The sequence below is a fragment of the Podarcis erhardii genome (genome assembly GCF_964252035.2).
Source record: "Podarcis erhardii genome assembly, chromosome: 10".
NCBI classification, from domain to species: Eukaryota; Metazoa; Chordata; class Lepidosauria; order Squamata; family Lacertidae; genus Podarcis; species Podarcis erhardii.
Genome location: NC_138500.1, coordinates 37,127,170 through 37,143,497, shown reverse-complemented (window position 1 = coordinate 37,143,497; position 16,328 = coordinate 37,127,170). Strand labels below are relative to the sequence as shown.

Sequence of the window (16,328 nt, the reverse complement as noted above, 5' to 3'; positions counted from 1 at the left end):
TACATTGTTACTATCTGGGTTATTCAGATTCATGGGAACTGTGGTTGGCATTAACTAGGGCACATATGTGACACTAAACATAATAATAATAATAATAATAATAATAATAATAATAATAATAATTATTATTATTATTATTATTATTATTATTTATACCCCGCCCATCTGGCTGGGTACCCCCAGCCACTCTGGGCGGCTTCCAACAAAACCCTAAAATACAATAACCTATTAAACATTAAAAGCTTCCCTAAACAGGGCTGCCTTTAGATGTCTTCTAAAAGTTTGGTAGTTATTTTTCTCTTTGACATCTGGTGGGAGGGCGTTCCACAGGGCAGGTGCCACTACCGAGAAGGCCCTCTGCCTGGTTCCCTGTAACTTGGCTTCTCACAGCGAGGGAACCTCCAGAAGGCCCTCGGTGCTGGACCTCAGTGTCCGGGCAGAACAATACTGCCAAGGCTGACAAGGGTTGAGAGGGGAAATTCATGGGTTACCAAGGCTAGCTCTTTGACCACAGTTTGTAGGGGCAATAATTTATTTTAGCTAGCTTATACACCAGTTTATATTCACACACAAAAAATCTTAAGCAGTTTACAAATTCCAACCATAAGCAATCAATATAAAAAAAATACAAAAATACAAATTCCATATTCAAAACAATACTACCAATACCATAAAAAACAATTCCACATTTTAATTAGCATAATTAATTGTAAACATAAATAAGAACCACAAAAGCAAATCATATACAAAAACATCCAAATGTAGCATAATGACATATCATTAAAAGATCTCAAATAATATTATAAAAATCACATAATACAGTCACCGAAAAATTATTAACCTACACATTCACACTGCCCAATACTGATATAAACATGTAGTCCCCATATGTGCAATCACCCAACAGTCTTTTTGTACCCAGTGGTGGAGTTTCATGCTCTGGCACCGGGGGGTGGGGCATGTTGCCTGCAGGGGTGTGGTGCCCAGAGTGGGCAGGGGCGTAGCTGCGATGGCACTCCACCGGGATCTCGCTGCCAGGGGCTGCGTGCTCCGCACTCCTCTTCCTCCGCCAGTGCTTGTACCCATTCATTTCATCCCATCCATTCCTTCCTATCTCTCATCTGGGCCAATATACTGTAGACTTATGTCTCCACCAGGCCATAGGCGCTTGTGGATTTGGTTATGCCCTTCTATCTTTGGTTTTTATATTCCATCCTGAAGAATATGAAAACCAGTGGAAATTACGGAGCATGGAACAACACTTAATATCACCCATTAACAAGAAAGGTACAAGTTAAACATGTTTATAAGTGCATGACTGGATATTGAAATCTTGTTTTACTCTGTTTCCAACAGCCCATGCACATTACGTCCATTGAACCAGTGTGGATATCAACATTAGGCAGCAGTGAAGTACTAGTCAGAGGAGAAAACTTTTCAAATGCAGATGTTTTGATGGAAATGACTGGAACCAGTAGCTGCAAATCAGAGGAGTGAGTAAAAATACAATCAATTATTTAATCTTTGAATTAACATGCACCTGTACCGCATAGACATTTATCTTGGAAATGTTTGGACTCGTGATTAAACTATATAATCAAGATGGAGCCTTTTAACTGTGTGATTTAGACTTGCTTATTCACACTGCACTAATGTGCTCTTTTGTCGCATTAGTTCCAAAAGTGAAACTTTAGTCAGTGGCGTAGCGTGGTGGGTGCAGGGGGGGCCGGCCGCACCGGGCGCAACATCTGGGGGGGCGCGCTCGCCGCCTCTGGAGTCGCTGAAGAGCCTCGGGCACAGGCTGTAGCAGAGCCCCATGTCTCGCGGAACCGACGAGCTGTGCGCGCGTCCGACAGGCAGCGGCTCTCAGCGCTCGCCGCGGTCCCCGCAGGGCGCGCCAGGCAGCCCCTCCTCACAGCCCCGCCGCCGCCACTGCTGCTGCAGCTGCTGGGCCATGTTGCATTTTCCTCGCCTCTCTGCCCTCCTCCTCCGGGCAAGCGGCGTAGTTTGGGCGGCAGCGCCAGCGGCAACTCGCCTCAGATCACCTGACACGGACCCACCGCCGCCGTCGTGGCTACCTTACCGTAAATACCCCAGCCCAGGCAGCAGCAAGAAGAAGCTGGCAGCGGCGGCAGGTTAGGGGTTAGGGGCGCAAATTACTTGCCTTGCCCCGGGTTAGGGGGCGCAAATTACTTGCCTTGCCCCGGGTGCTGACAACCCACGCTACACCGCTGACTTTAGTAATCACTGTAATAATCCCAGTTGTTTTAGGTTGTCCTCCTATTCCTTGATAGATAGTCTAATCTCTGTTTCCCCTCACTAGATTACTCTTATTCTTATTTTTTAATTTTCTACATCTGTGAATGGAATTAAAAGCAATGTTAGTTCTTAAGATGCTTTCTTCCTCTTCTAAATCACATTACAATATGAATTTTGATTGAATCCTTGGGCTCCATATGTTGTTAATATTGAATTCCAGTGAGAGTTGGCTTGCAAACTGCTTTAAAATTAAACAGCATTTGGGTTTGGGGAGAATTTGAGAGATCTTGTTCTTCTTTTCAGAATATTTGTCACTAAAGTGTTAAATCGCACACACATGAAATTCTGTTTACCACCAAGTCGCAAAGAAGCCAAGAGCATATGTATAAAGAAAATTGGCTTTCCATGTTCACTCCCTGTGACACTGTCTTACGTCTCTCTCCCTGCATGTACTGGAATATTTCCAAATGTCACCTGGAAGAGGTAATCTTAAATTATTTTACTTCTTATAAAAAGTAGTACATTGAATATGACTGTGAAATAGTTAACGTAGTATCATAACAGACCTTATTGTCACTTGTAGATCCTTCAGTTTTATAGGGTGTGGCTGGGCATTGAGATCAGCTGTTCATGGTGCCATACCAATACACCCATCCGCTCAGCATTCATTCATTCATTTACATTTGTATACCCCCCAGTACTCATAGGTCTCAGGGTGGTTCACAACATAAAATTACAATTGAAAAAAACACGACATACATAATATAAAAACATAAAATAAAAACAAAGACAACCCATTACTCCCCCCCCCCTTCCACAACACATTTTAGAAGGGCATTAGATGTCAGTCAGTCAAAGGCCAAGTTAAAGAGTCCAGCTGTTCCCTTATCTCGACAGGAACAGCCTAACTGCTCTGTTAACCTCTAGGTTAGATTACTGCAATGCATTATAGGTAGGACTGCCTCTGTAGTTTGGAAAATTCAGCTAGTACAGAATTCAGCTCACTAAATAGGTTAGTCACTGAGGCAAGACAGTTTGAGCAGATTACATCAATGCTGGTCCTACTGCACTGGCTACCAATTAGTTTCTGGGCCCAATTCAAAGTGCTGGTGCTATAAACCCTTAAATGGCTCAGGACCACAGTACCTCAAGGACAGCAGCTTCCAGCCATCACCCCTCTATTATTGTCCATTCTGGGTCGCCCAGCCACTGTTACAGTGTCCATTCTCTTGGCAGATCAAGATGAACAAGTAACAGCAAAAGTTACAAGGCAATTAGAATAAGATCCGTTATTGGACTATTGATCCAAACCCCCCAAATGCATTTTATGTAATTAACTGTTTACCTTTATCCTCTGTATACTGCATTTTGTTTTATTGCGATGGTTGGTGGCTGATGCAAATAAAGATTCAGTCAGTCAGTCAGTCAGTAATTCATTCATCCCAGCCATCACCACTCCGATGAGTGACTCCCATACCATTTCAGAACCACTGCTGAAGAAGTCCACTAGGGAAAGGGAAGACAGCTGGTAGTCATTATGCTAAGAGTCCATTCAAACCTTGTAGTAGAATTGTAAGAGCTAAACATTCTTATATATGCAGTGTGTGTACAGTGGTGCCCCGCAAGACGAATGCCTCGCAAGACGAAAAACCCACTAGACGAAAGGGTTTTCCGTTTTGGAGGTGCTTTGCAAGACGAATTTCCCTATGGACTTGCTTCGCAAGACGAAAATGTCTTGCGAGTTTTTCCGACTTCCCCCCCCCCTTTTTCTAAGCCGCTAAGCCGCTAATAGCGCTAAGCCGCTAAGCCGCTAATGGGCTTGCTTCGCAAGACGAAAATACCGCTAGATGAAGAGACTCGCGGAACGGATTCTTTTCGTCTTCCGAGGCACCACTGTATTGGAAACCTAAGTAGAACAATGAAAACCAGTGGTCTATAGTTGTTAGCTTTAAATCCTACTGAAATATGTGACGAGATCCTACTGGAGATTACATTGCTTACTAGGCAGTCTCCGAAAAGAGGTGAACAATCACAATCAGTATGGATAGGAATTTTGTCAAGAGAAGGCAGTGTACTGTAGGATCATACTGTCATACGCATGACACACAAATACTCATTCCTTAAGCCAGGCTTGAGATTGACATTTGTGTATGTGAATAAATTTGCTTTGCAGTCATACACTGAGAATAGTAGTTCTTTATTTACTGTGGGGTAAGAGAAGGAGCTTTGGGACGTGGGTGGCGCTGTGGGTTAAACCACAGAGCCTAGGACTTGCCGATCAGAAGGTTGGCGGTTCGAATCCCCGCGACGGGGTGAGCTCCCGTTGTTCGGTCCCAGCTCCTGTCAACCTAGCAGTTCAAAAGCACGTCCAAGTGCAAGTAGATAAATAGGTACTGCTCCAGCGGGAAGGTAAACGGCGTTTCCATGCACTGCTCTGGTTCGCCAGAAGCAGTTTAGTCATGCTGGCCACATGACCCGGAAGCTGTACGCCGGCTCCCTCGGTCAATAAAGCGAGATGAGCGCTGCAACCCCAGAGTCGGTCACGACTGGACCTGATGGTTAGGGGTCCCTTTACCTTTACCTAAGTGCAGGAGGCAGTGGTAGGCAGGAGTGCCTGGCGTTTTCTGGTCCATGGGGTCACGAAGAGTTGGACACGGCTAAACAACAACAACAAAATGTCTTCTGAGCTGCAAACTTGATTATTATTTTTATTTGTAGTTTTTGATTTACTGTGAGGTAGAAAGTTTTCTGAGCTGCAAACTTGTTTTTTTAAAAAAATTTGAAGTAGACCCAAGTTCCAAGCTTATTTCCTTTCCCTTTTTTTGCAGTGGAGGTCGCAACATGACTATACGTGGGAGACATCTAAATGTCACAGAAATGGTTTCTGTTTTAGATGGAGGGGGACAAAACTTGGCAGTAAGTGTTGTGAACTCCCCTCCCCTCCCCTCCCCCCCCCCAAAAAAATGTTGGCTATATTAATTATAAGTGCCACAATTCTGCAAACTGCCATAAAAGGTAAATGAGTGCCTTCCTGAAAAGTGTCATGATGTTTTGGTCCTGTATTATTTGTATTCTTTTTCAGTAGATAATATTGCTGGAACTTGCTTCCCTTTCCCTTTCCCACCCCCCTCCCTTTGGGCTTCCAATGAAGGATAAAGGCTCTCTTATTTTGGAGAGTCTTTGGGTTTTTGCCAATTTGATTACCTTTTTTTTTTTTTGCTGCTATTATCATTTGAACTTATATAGCTTTGCTGATCAATAAATATTTCCTGGGCTGCTTACAAACAAACAAAGTACAATGATGAAAGTACAATGTTATAATGATTAACTGCAGCAGCAACAAAAAAACCATAAAAGGCAGCAAATAAAAAATCGTTACAGGGGAGAGCACGCGTAAAACGGCATGGATTTATAACGCAATTAAAAAGGCTGAGTGAATAAAAAAATCCTGCTGCCAAGAATGCTATAGAGAAGGCTCCAGGGGAGCAGTTGCGCCGCAATTTCACCTGAATTCCTTCACAGCTTCAGTTTTATCTCAACTTTCAAATGACTGGCTTGCTAGAGTGTATATCTAGCTCCCATTATAAAGCCCTCTCATGCTTGCTAGTGTTCAGCTAAATGGGGAGTGTAATGAACATTAGCAAGTCAGTGGAAAGATTAGGTTCAACTGGAGCTTCCTGGGAATACTAGCATGCTCAAATCACCACCCCCCAAAGTGCATTGTTTTAATGTACATGATTTTTGGTGCATGAGGCATAGTGGATGGGAAGAAACAAAGCTGTGGAAGAAGAGCAAACAATCCATGTTCTGATTCGGAAATTACAGAAATTATTCCAGATAGTACATGACCATTCCTGTCCATAGCCAATTACAGTGGCACCTCTGGTTAGGTACTTAATTCGTTCTGTAGGTCTGTTCTAAACCTGAAAGTGTTCTTAACCTGAGGTACCCCTTTAGCTAATTGGGGCCTCCCGCAGCTGCCGCACCACCTGTTCTCATCCTGAAGCAAAGTTCTTAACCCAAGGTACTATTTCTGGGTTAGCGAAGTCTAACCTGAAGCGTCTGTAACCTGAGGTACCACTGTATTGCAATATTAATATCTTTAGAGACTGAACAGGGGAAATCTGTCTACCCCTGCGTAACATTACAGGCTTGCCCCGTTTATCAACCATAGGATTCCTTTTCAGGGAGTAATAGAAAATGCAAGGCTGTACACAATCTGTATCAAATATCCAAGTTCTGCAGAAAGGAATTCAATTGTTCAAATAAAAAAAATTAGAATTGTCATACAGTTGGTTAGCTAGAATGCTTTATTCTGAACTTAACCTGTGAGAGAATGTTTGTTTGGGGACCCATGCCTGCACATGTGTAAAAGCTAAAAAAACAGACACACATATAATTGTTGGGATTTTATACTAAATACCAGATTTTTACACGAGTGTATTATCACCAAAGTTTATGGGCCTTAGTCCAATTGTCTAGTGGACTGTGATGTGATTGGCATTTATAGCTTTAAATGCAAGTAAGCTGCAGCTTTTAGACTGCTTACTCTGCAGAAATAAATGAGCTTATTGTAGGAGTAAGCAATTTAAGGGCTGTACTCCACCATAAGGTTTGAATTCAGACTTCCGCTTAGTGGAGTTCCAGTCATGCTGGAGGAAGCCAGTTCCTCCTCCCTGCTCCAGTTCTGAAAACCATCTCCAGAGCGTTGGGTGACTGTCCAGAACAGCATGAGAAATGGGGAAGGACGGGGGGGGCGGAATCCGTGAAAATAGCTGACCTATGTTCCGTTGGAGAGGCTCCATTGGATCTCAGTTGCTTCTGTGAATGAAAGAGCCCTTCCGTTCACAAAAGTGACCTCCTGAATCCAGCACAAAGTGTCTTAACGTAGGCTTGCCATATGTCAGAAAAATTCTAGACATTTCCTGGTTTCTGGGTGTAAAAATGGTGTCAGGAGGGAGTTTTGCCAAATTGGCAAAATGTCAGGAGAAAACCTGGCTGTATGGCAATGGAATGGGGGGGGGGGAGAGAATCAGCGTAAACAGCTCCAAAAGCTTAAAATCACTATTTTGGGGGGAGGTTTCCCAAAAAAAAAAAGCTCAACAAAATATGGCAATCCTACTTAAGGAATATTGTGTACAGTGGTACCTTGGTTTACAACCATAATCCGTTCCAGAGGTCCGTTTGTAAACCAAAACAGGTTGTAACCCAAGGTGCATTTTCATCAATGGGGCCTCCCCCCAAAAATGGTTCGTAATCCAAAAAAATGGGTTGTAATCCAAAAAAGGTTGCAATCCGGGACATGCACTTCCGGGTTTGACGTGTTTGTAATCCAAAACATATGCAAACCAAGGTACCACTGTATATGAAAATATTAAGTTAAATTCTATGGAATTCTGTGATGTAAGCATCATAACTGTGCATAGAATTACAGCCAACATATGGGCTACAATTTAACAATGTGTACTATACAGTGGTACCTCGGGTTAAGAACTTAATTCGTTCTGTAGGTCCGTTCTAAACCTGAAACTGTTCTTAACCTGAGGTACCCCTTTAGCTAATTGGGGCCTCCCGCAGCTGCCGCACCACCGCGCGATTTCTGTTCTCATCCTGAAGCAAAGTTCTTAACCCGAGGTTCTATTTCTGGGTCAGCAGAGTCTGTAACCTGAAGCGTATATAACCCGAGTTACCACTGTATACAATTTGGCAGTGCTTTATAGTTTTCTCATTTCCCCCCCCCTTCCCCCTTTTTCTTTTTCTAGAAATTTACATGCCGCAGTGACAGATCTGAGTGTAATTTTACAACACCAGCTGTTAATACTGAGAAAAGTAATGTAAAAGTTGTTCTAAAAGTTGAAACGAAAAATATACCTTGCATTGAATTTCGATATGAACCTGACCCTGAATTTATTCACTATGAACTGACAACTGATATGCATCCTGTCTTGGAGTTAAAAATACATGTAAGATGCTGGTTTGGGTTTTATAAAGAGAAAACACAAATCTTCTATTTTAAACATTCACATGCTAAAATTCTTTGAATTTGGTGCGTATTTCACACTTCATAGTATTTTCTCATCTCTTTCCAGAAAAAAAACGATGGGTTAAATATTTCTAAACGTGAGATTGACGTTTTTATGTCCTGCATGGCTGCTGAGAAATTGCTAAACGTAACTTTCACTGTTCAAAATATTTCGCAAACTGAAAGTCGCAGCACTATCTACTGCAGAGCCCAACAGACATCCAGTGACGAGATTGATACATCCAGTGTGAAGGTTTATGTGAGTAAAAGCTTATGGGCTCTATATTTTTTCTTATTACATGTGAATATACTATTTAATCTAACATAAAACAAAGAAGAAAATACTGCCATGAGATTAAATAAACAAAGAAACATAAGTACTTTATAGTCTTAACCAAAATTTTCAATTCTTTAATATATTATTCTCAGTGTGACCTTCACAGTTACCAAATAGCAGTTAGCAACGGTAAGGCCAATACCTTAACTTAATTTCTTGCTTGATTAAGAGAGTATCAGCACAAAGCTATGAGTGTGCACTAACAATAAGTTCCATGGGTTAGTCAGACAGAACATCCTCCAGAGGGTGTCTCGCAAAGCAAAGGTCCTATGACTACCAATGTGAGCACCCTACATCCACCGCCCGAAATTATTGAACACTTGGGTGACTCTCCGTGTAAAGATACCATCAGAATAAAGGGCAGCCAGTTGCCACAAAAAGCGGTAAACTCCAAACAAAGATTAGACTTCAGTAAAACTGAGACTTAAACTAACCTGAGTGGGGGGTGTTTATGACCTCCAAAAGTTCCCCCATGAGGGAATGCATTTGGGCTAGAGTCCCCCCACCCTGCTGTATCAAGGGTGTGTGTGCGCGCATGCGCACAGCTCATCATCAAAGGCAGAAAAGCCCAGTTTTCAAGAATCAAATATAAAATCAATTAAACTGAGAACAAAGGGGATCAAAACTGTATGAGAACAGGTACGCTTGGGCATTATATTTTTCTATATCAATACTTGTATGATAAATACGCAGTGCAAAATATAGGTAACCAGATGCCAGGCACAAATACTGATGTGTTATACTCCTTCAACATGATCTTGCAGTAACTATAATTTAGAAACTGAAGTGCTGGTATAAAACCATATGATTTGATTTTACATTAAAAAATCCCAAAGAAATAGCTCCAAAATTAATATGGGGCAAATATTTCTGCATCTTAGTTTTCCCTGAGTCTTTTGTGGGGAGTAGATTGGTAATGTTGAGCATTATTTTGGTGTTTCCCCCCTTTTTCCCTTGTGTTGTACAATTGATTTAATCTTGGGTTAGATAGCACTGTTGAGTTTCCTTCTTTCCTGTATCGCTTCTATATATAGCAGCTCAGTCATTGTTATTTCAGTCATGCTTGGAGCTGCAGCTCCCTGTGCGAACAGAGTGCTAGAAGGAGAGGTAATAGTGTCTATGGTTTTGTCTATTGATTTCAACACATAGTATTAGCTCAGCTGCAGTGTGCTGTTTTTTCCAGCCACAGAAGAAGGATAACAACTCAGCGAGCAGGGCCAAGAACTACATATCAATATAGGTCTTTCTTACATATTCATTTCCCCTTCCCCAATCCACTAGGTCAAGCTGGGAAACTTTAAGCAAGAAGTTCCAAAAGAAGCACACAACTATTCATATTTGACCCTTCTTTTGTTAATCCCCGTAGTCATTGCTGGTAAGTAGCACTATTCATGTGTCCAGTTTTCCATCTGTTAAAAACCAGTAAGCGCATGCAGTGGTGGTCAGTGGGGTGGTTTCTTAAGTGAAAGACCCAGCAGCCCTGACACAGCAATCTGTGGTGGATGAGACTTTCTGCCTTTGTTTTGTGGTGGAGGAGGAGGAGGAGGGAGGGAGGGAGGGGGGGTTTAGTAGCCAATACATGCAAGCTTACAGTTCTTGCATAGATGGTCATTCCCTAATAACATCAGCAGCCAGTACCCACACTGGGGCAACCAACTTCTTTGTAACAATGTGTTGTATGGTGGCAGTCACTACTACCTTTTGGTGACTATTCTGAGACACAGCTGTTTTCAAAGTACTGCAGATTCCTGTTTTTGCCCTTTGTTTTGATAAAAAGAATGCAAATTAGTATATTTGATGGTTCTTATTTCTGCTTTTTATTGAGTACAGTGCTACCTCGGGATGCGAATGGGGATCCATTCCGGAGCCCCGTTCGCATCCCGAACAGAATGTAAGACACAACAGCACGTCTGTGTGTGCCGTGTTTCGCTGCTTCTACGCATGCGTGTGACGTCATTTTGACCGTCTGCGCGAGCGACGAAACCCAGAAGTAACGTGCTCTGTTACTTCTGGGTCGCCGTGGAGTGCAACCCAAAAGCGCTCAACCTGAAGCGTATTTATCCCGAGGTATGACTGTATCAATTTTTTCCCCCAGTTGCAATTTTCATGACCCAAAGAAAATCCAAGCAGTTGAATCGTAAACTGAGCGAACACCTGGAGCTTCTGGAATGTGAACTCCGCAAAGAAATACGTGAAGGTGAGGGTTTAATTTTTTTTTAGAGCTCTTTTGTGGATGAGGCGCCTCATGATCTATCAAGTGCATGTATTCCTTCAAGTAGATCACCATTCTGTGATTTCCCATAGTCATAACACACAGAATTCCTTCTTCATGTTAATATTAGCAGTTCTGTGATAGCATGAGGTTATGTCAGGGATGGCCTGTGTGGTGCGGCAGATGGTAGTAATTGGCTGCCATCATTCTCTAGAAGCCAAGGGGAAGAGAGATCAGCTGCTTTCAAGCGGAATATAATGCAGTGATTTTGGAAGCAGAAAGTGGCTGGGTCAGCACCATGTGTGCAGGTATTGATTAGCCAGTGGCACCTAGTATGGGCACAAACTGGCATAGCTAAGAGTGTTGTGTCTCTCCCTCCACTGCTGCCCCACAACTGCCCCTTGTAAGAATCTAGGCCCCAATTTGACCTCGGTGCAGCTGCCATTTACTACTGCCAGCCCACCTTCTTTGTACCGCTACATTATGTTCAACAGTGCAGGTAAATGGGATATTTATTTAAGTGCCTTTAGTGCCATTTGCCCAGTATTGTGGAATGCTCTGCCAACAGAGATTCAGCAGGCACCTTTTGTTCCAACTCTTAAAACTTTCCAGTTCCATCAGGTTTATGCAAGCAGCTAAGAATACATCTTTCCATAGCAGTTAGCTAATTTCTGCTTTTAACATTCTTATATGACATTTACTGTAAGATTTTATATATATATATATATATATATATATATATATATATATATGTAAACTGCTCTGCTATTTTTATGAATAAATAACTATTAAAAATCATATGCGATCAACATTTCCCATTGCATTAAAAATGAGTACAGAGATAAATGTATACTGTGAAAACTGTCTCATGATAGCTACTTTCCAATATCTCTTTGAAAGCTGTAATTAAGATAATGTTATATTACAAAAACCAGCACTCCAGGGGATCTTTGTTTCTTGCAGGCTTCGTAGAGCTGCAGATGGAAAAATTGGATGTGGTTGATAGTTTTGGAACCATCCCCTTCCTTGACTACAAACACTTTCTTATTCGAACTTCCTTCCCGGAGGTAAACGACTGCTTATGTATTTGTTATAAACCTTTTGCAGTAATTGAAATCACCCAAGTTGTAAACGTCTCATGGCTTTGCATACAGTTAAATGACCTTTATAATAAAAGGGCAGCGCTTGACAGAATAAACCTTGCTGATTTTAAGACTTGGGGTTTGGTTATGTTTTTGTTGCTGTTGAGCTTTTGTGGGATTTTTTGAGTTGAACTCAACTAACTCAAAGACTCACACTACTGCAATGGGACTTTCCTCTCTTCTCCCCATGTGCCCCCGCACCTTCTCAAAATCCACTCTGAAGGGTTAGGAGAACCCCAGAACAGTGCACAGGAGCAGAGGGGAGATGCCATTCATCAAAGTATTTTCAGGGCATGTTGTTTTGCTGCCAGGTCACCTCAGGTGCTGTGACATTCTACTAAAAAGTTCACCAAAGTTGACTTCAACCCAGAAAATTATTACGTGAATCCAGTTTGCTTATAAAAATATGGGGCAGTTTATGCAAAGGTCTTCCTTTGAAAAGTCATTTGGTTATTGTGTGCATGCAGCTTCACCATATGGGCCAATCCAAACCACTGCTTTTTATTTGAATGCCTTATCTATTTTGCAATCTTTTGTTTTGCAATCTTCTGTCAACATCATAGTCGTCAATCTGTTATTTTAGGCTGGAGGCACGTCGTTTATCTTGATTGAAGACTCCAGTGAACCCCTTGTAAGTGTTTTACATATAATTTTAGTTCTCTTACAAAAGAGGCAACTGGTTTAACAGAAATAAAAACTGGGTAGTATGATTCTTTTAGTGTTTCTAGCGAATTTCTGTTGTCATTTTATGCTGCATCTTGCTTTCAATTCCTATACAGAGAATGCAACAGATAACTTTTATAAATAAGAAAAAACAAATCTGAATGCTGTAACTAATTTCCATACAGAGATGTTCACAGGATGTGTGTATTATGTTCATTAGCATGGCAGGTGGCAAGCTATATGTCACTGGCAGCCTTGTGCCCAGCATTGCTCGGGAATTGTAAGACTCTGTCAACCTAGGGAACGCTATCCCTCCCCAGATCCATTCTCAAATACGTTCACAGGTAGAACTAATGTTTAATTAGGGTTTTAAACCACTAATTAAACATGTATCCAGGAGACGGATGGGGGAAGTTGTCCTTGTGCCTCTTTCCTCCTACCAAGACCAGGAGTGCCTTTCCCCTAGGATTGCACGCTCAGGGGGCAGTCTGGGGACAGAAGAGCCAGGTCTTCCCACGCCTCTTACCTGCCTATCCGCTGACAGTCACAGATTGGATCAATGTGAGCCACCCAACTCCTAGTGATCCATGTCTGTCTGAACCCGAGTTGATGCTCAGGTCCCTCCAAATAGGCCCAATTTGCCTCGGGACAAAACTGAATCCACTGCACAGCTTTCATAGCTATCTGCTCTGAGCTGTTATTGATAGGGATACTTATAAATCCTTGCTGTACGGGAGTTAATGAAGTTTGAAATCCTCACTCTCTTCATTTTCAGAGAACAAAGAATACAGTGAATCTTAAAAGACCTGCTAACAGGGATGGTGAAGCTGTGGCCCTCCAGATGTTGTTGGACTACAATTCCATCTCCCTGAGCACTGACCATGCCCATTGGAGCTGATGGGAGTTGGCATCCAACATCCTTTGGAGACAACCCATCCCTGTCCTAGCAGTTCCTAGCAGTGGTTGGTTAAAATAATATAATATTACCTTGCCTGCCTGAAGATCTTTTTGTTTGTTTGTTTTGTATTCAACAACAATTTTTTTTTGTATTTGATGCTTGCAGCTATAATTTATAATAAAACGAACAACATATTAAAAACAAAGAAACAGACATACAATTCATGTATTTCAGAGCAGAAATCCTGAGCAGAAGGATGAAAGCATTACAGCATTGTACGCCTTAATTTGTAATAAGCATTTTCTTGTTACTCTGATTCATACGCTTGAAAAACAGAAAACCTTCTCTGTAAAAGACAGGTATGCTACAGAACTTAGATTCTTCAAGTTGTAGAAACATGAAAGAACAACCTGCACATATAGAAATGTTGTGTTTCTGTTGACTTTGATCCCTCACGCTGCTCCAAAAAATCTCATTAGTCAAACTTCTGGAAAGAAAATGTAGGTGGTAAGCAATGAAGTTTTGGTTCAGAGTACTTAATGAAATTAATGGAGCTGCCTTAGTCATGTTCATTAGTTCAGTGAATCTACTCTGAATAAAACTTGGTTGAATACAACCTGTATCTGATTCTTACAGAGGAATTTTCACTGTTATGTCTGTGTAATTATCTTGAATTAGAAAGAAACATATTGGAATCTTGCTAAGAGTTCAGTAACTTAGAATATTGAAACAGAATATGCAGACCAAATTGCACTAAGATAAGGCACTCTTCTGTAGAATGAAATCAACATATTCATTGGTGTTAGTTATTCTGTTTTGTGAATACTAATAGACATTCTGGGCTTTATTGGATTAAATGACTTGGAAGATTGACTGGCTGGAATAGCTAGAAACCAAAACTGGGGACAGCTAAGGCAATGCTAATACAAAGGGGCACCCAGTAAGATAATTAACTCACTTCTCTCCAACCCTTGCAATTATGGGGTTGGGGTGTTTTGAGGGTTGAAGTGGCAGGCCAAGCTAAGGATTCATCTCCATTGAAGTGAAATTCCAGGTATTGAAGATAGCTGGAGGTTACTTTTTTTAGCTGCATAATTTACACAAGTTAGTTATTCATCTCATAGGAGCTTCCAGCAATCATTTCCCTTCACTTGAAATAATACAAAAAGTTGGCAGCAGTGTTTAATGGTCTAGACCAGCCTTTCCCAACCTTGGGTCTGCAGCTCCCATCATCCCTAGCTAGCAGGACCAGTGGTCAGGGATGATGGGAGTTGTAGTCCAACAATATCTAGAAAATAACTACAGTGTTCCTGCCATGTGTCCTTTTCTTTGGTTACTTGTAGAGTGATGGACAGAGTTTAAAACTGTGGCATTTTGGTTCTTAGGTCTATGGACAGTACAAGTCTTGTTTTAATTTGAGACCTACTCCTGGAGCTTTGTCATGTGGACCATTTATACTCACTGCCTTATGTTAACAAGCGATCATGCATTTTGTATCCTCCATTTTATTGTTCTCCAGGTTTTCTTAGTAGTTCTCCTATTTTGTTTTATTTTGGAAGTGCTGGTATTTCCTTCAACTTTATGTGACAGCTGCCAAGATGAGAGTGGCAGCATATAGATTGAGTTAGTATTACTATTACTTAGGTAATGATGTAGGCAGAATTACATATTAGCTTATATTCAAGTTCTTCCTCTTTTTGTCATTAAATTTATTATTCTCTTTATAAACAGATGCTTGTTTGCATCATTCTTGACGATCGCACTACAAACAAACCTAGTCTACTTAACCCATATTCTAGAGGTCTTGACAAGGGATTTGATGGAACAGTCTAGCAATATACAACCGAAGCTGCTGCTAAGGCGTACAGAGTCAGTGGTAGAAAAACTGCTGACAAACTGGATGTCTGTTTGCCTCTCCAGTTTTCTTCGGGCAAGTAATGTATCTTTTCATTATACTTGCTTGTTTTCATGCAGAAGGAACCACTTGTGATGTGCATGTACAGCAGCTTTCTTGCCTAGCAGTTTGTTCAGTACTTAGTAACATGCATGCACTCGAAGAGTCCCCTTCAGTTCAGTGGAATACATTTGCATGAACAGGTTTTATTTTGAATCATTAAATGAATGGGAACCCCACATTTGAGCACTCATAAATATTTGGGGTAAAAGATGAGGAGTAGGAAAATGAGCTGTTTAGAGAAGGAAGAAGCCTTTCCAGGTTCATCTGTGGCACCTACCATTTCAAACATTGCTTCATACTTTTTTAGAGAAGCCACATGTACATAGGCAAAAATGTGAAACATACAGGTAGAACATATTTTGTGACAATTGCACATGTGTCTCTTCCACTAAATGTATGCATAACTGCATCCTGCAGCTGGCTGCCGCTTCCCATTACACATACATTATATGTAGATGTGAAGAAATAGATGAGCATGCAATCTACCGTATTTTTCGCCCTATAGGACGCATCGGCCCATAGGACGCACCAAGATTTTTTTTTGGGGGGGGAGGAAATAAAGGGAAAAAATTATTTCCCCCCCCACGCACGGGGCTGGGGCGGGGGAAGCCCCGAGTTTGCGGGGCTGGCGACAGGGAGGAGCAGGCTTCTCCCCCCCGCCAGCCTTCTAACCAAGTCGGGGGACAGTGGGAAAGGTGCGCTGCGCCTCTCCCGCTGTCCCCCGAGTTTGTGGGGCTGGCGACGGGGAGGAGCAGGCTTCTTCCCCCCCCCCCCCCGCCAGCCTTCTAACAAAGTCGGGGGACAGCGGGATGGCGGCATTCCACCTCCTCGCTGTCCC

General features: G+C 41.9%; 1 protein-coding gene across 1 annotated transcript in view; it reads left to right on the top strand.

Annotated features, from left to right (window-relative positions):
* Positions 1–16,328, top strand: part of PLXNC1 (plexin C1) — a 60,581-nt gene that overhangs the window by 30,154 nt on the left and 14,099 nt on the right. The window contains exons 11-21 of the mRNA XM_081879444.1: positions 1,357–1,493; positions 2,563–2,742; positions 5,088–5,175; positions 8,022–8,222; positions 8,349–8,540; positions 9,900–9,993; positions 10,714–10,815; positions 11,794–11,897; positions 12,556–12,603; positions 13,768–13,892; positions 15,265–15,463. Coding sequence (XP_081735570.1) covers positions 1,357–1,493; positions 2,563–2,742; positions 5,088–5,175; positions 8,022–8,222; positions 8,349–8,540; positions 9,900–9,993; positions 10,714–10,815; positions 11,794–11,897; positions 12,556–12,603; positions 13,768–13,892; positions 15,265–15,463 — 1,470 coding nt within the window. The remainder of the gene's footprint in view (positions 1–1,356; positions 1,494–2,562; positions 2,743–5,087; positions 5,176–8,021; positions 8,223–8,348; positions 8,541–9,899; positions 9,994–10,713; positions 10,816–11,793; positions 11,898–12,555; positions 12,604–13,767; positions 13,893–15,264; positions 15,464–16,328) is intronic.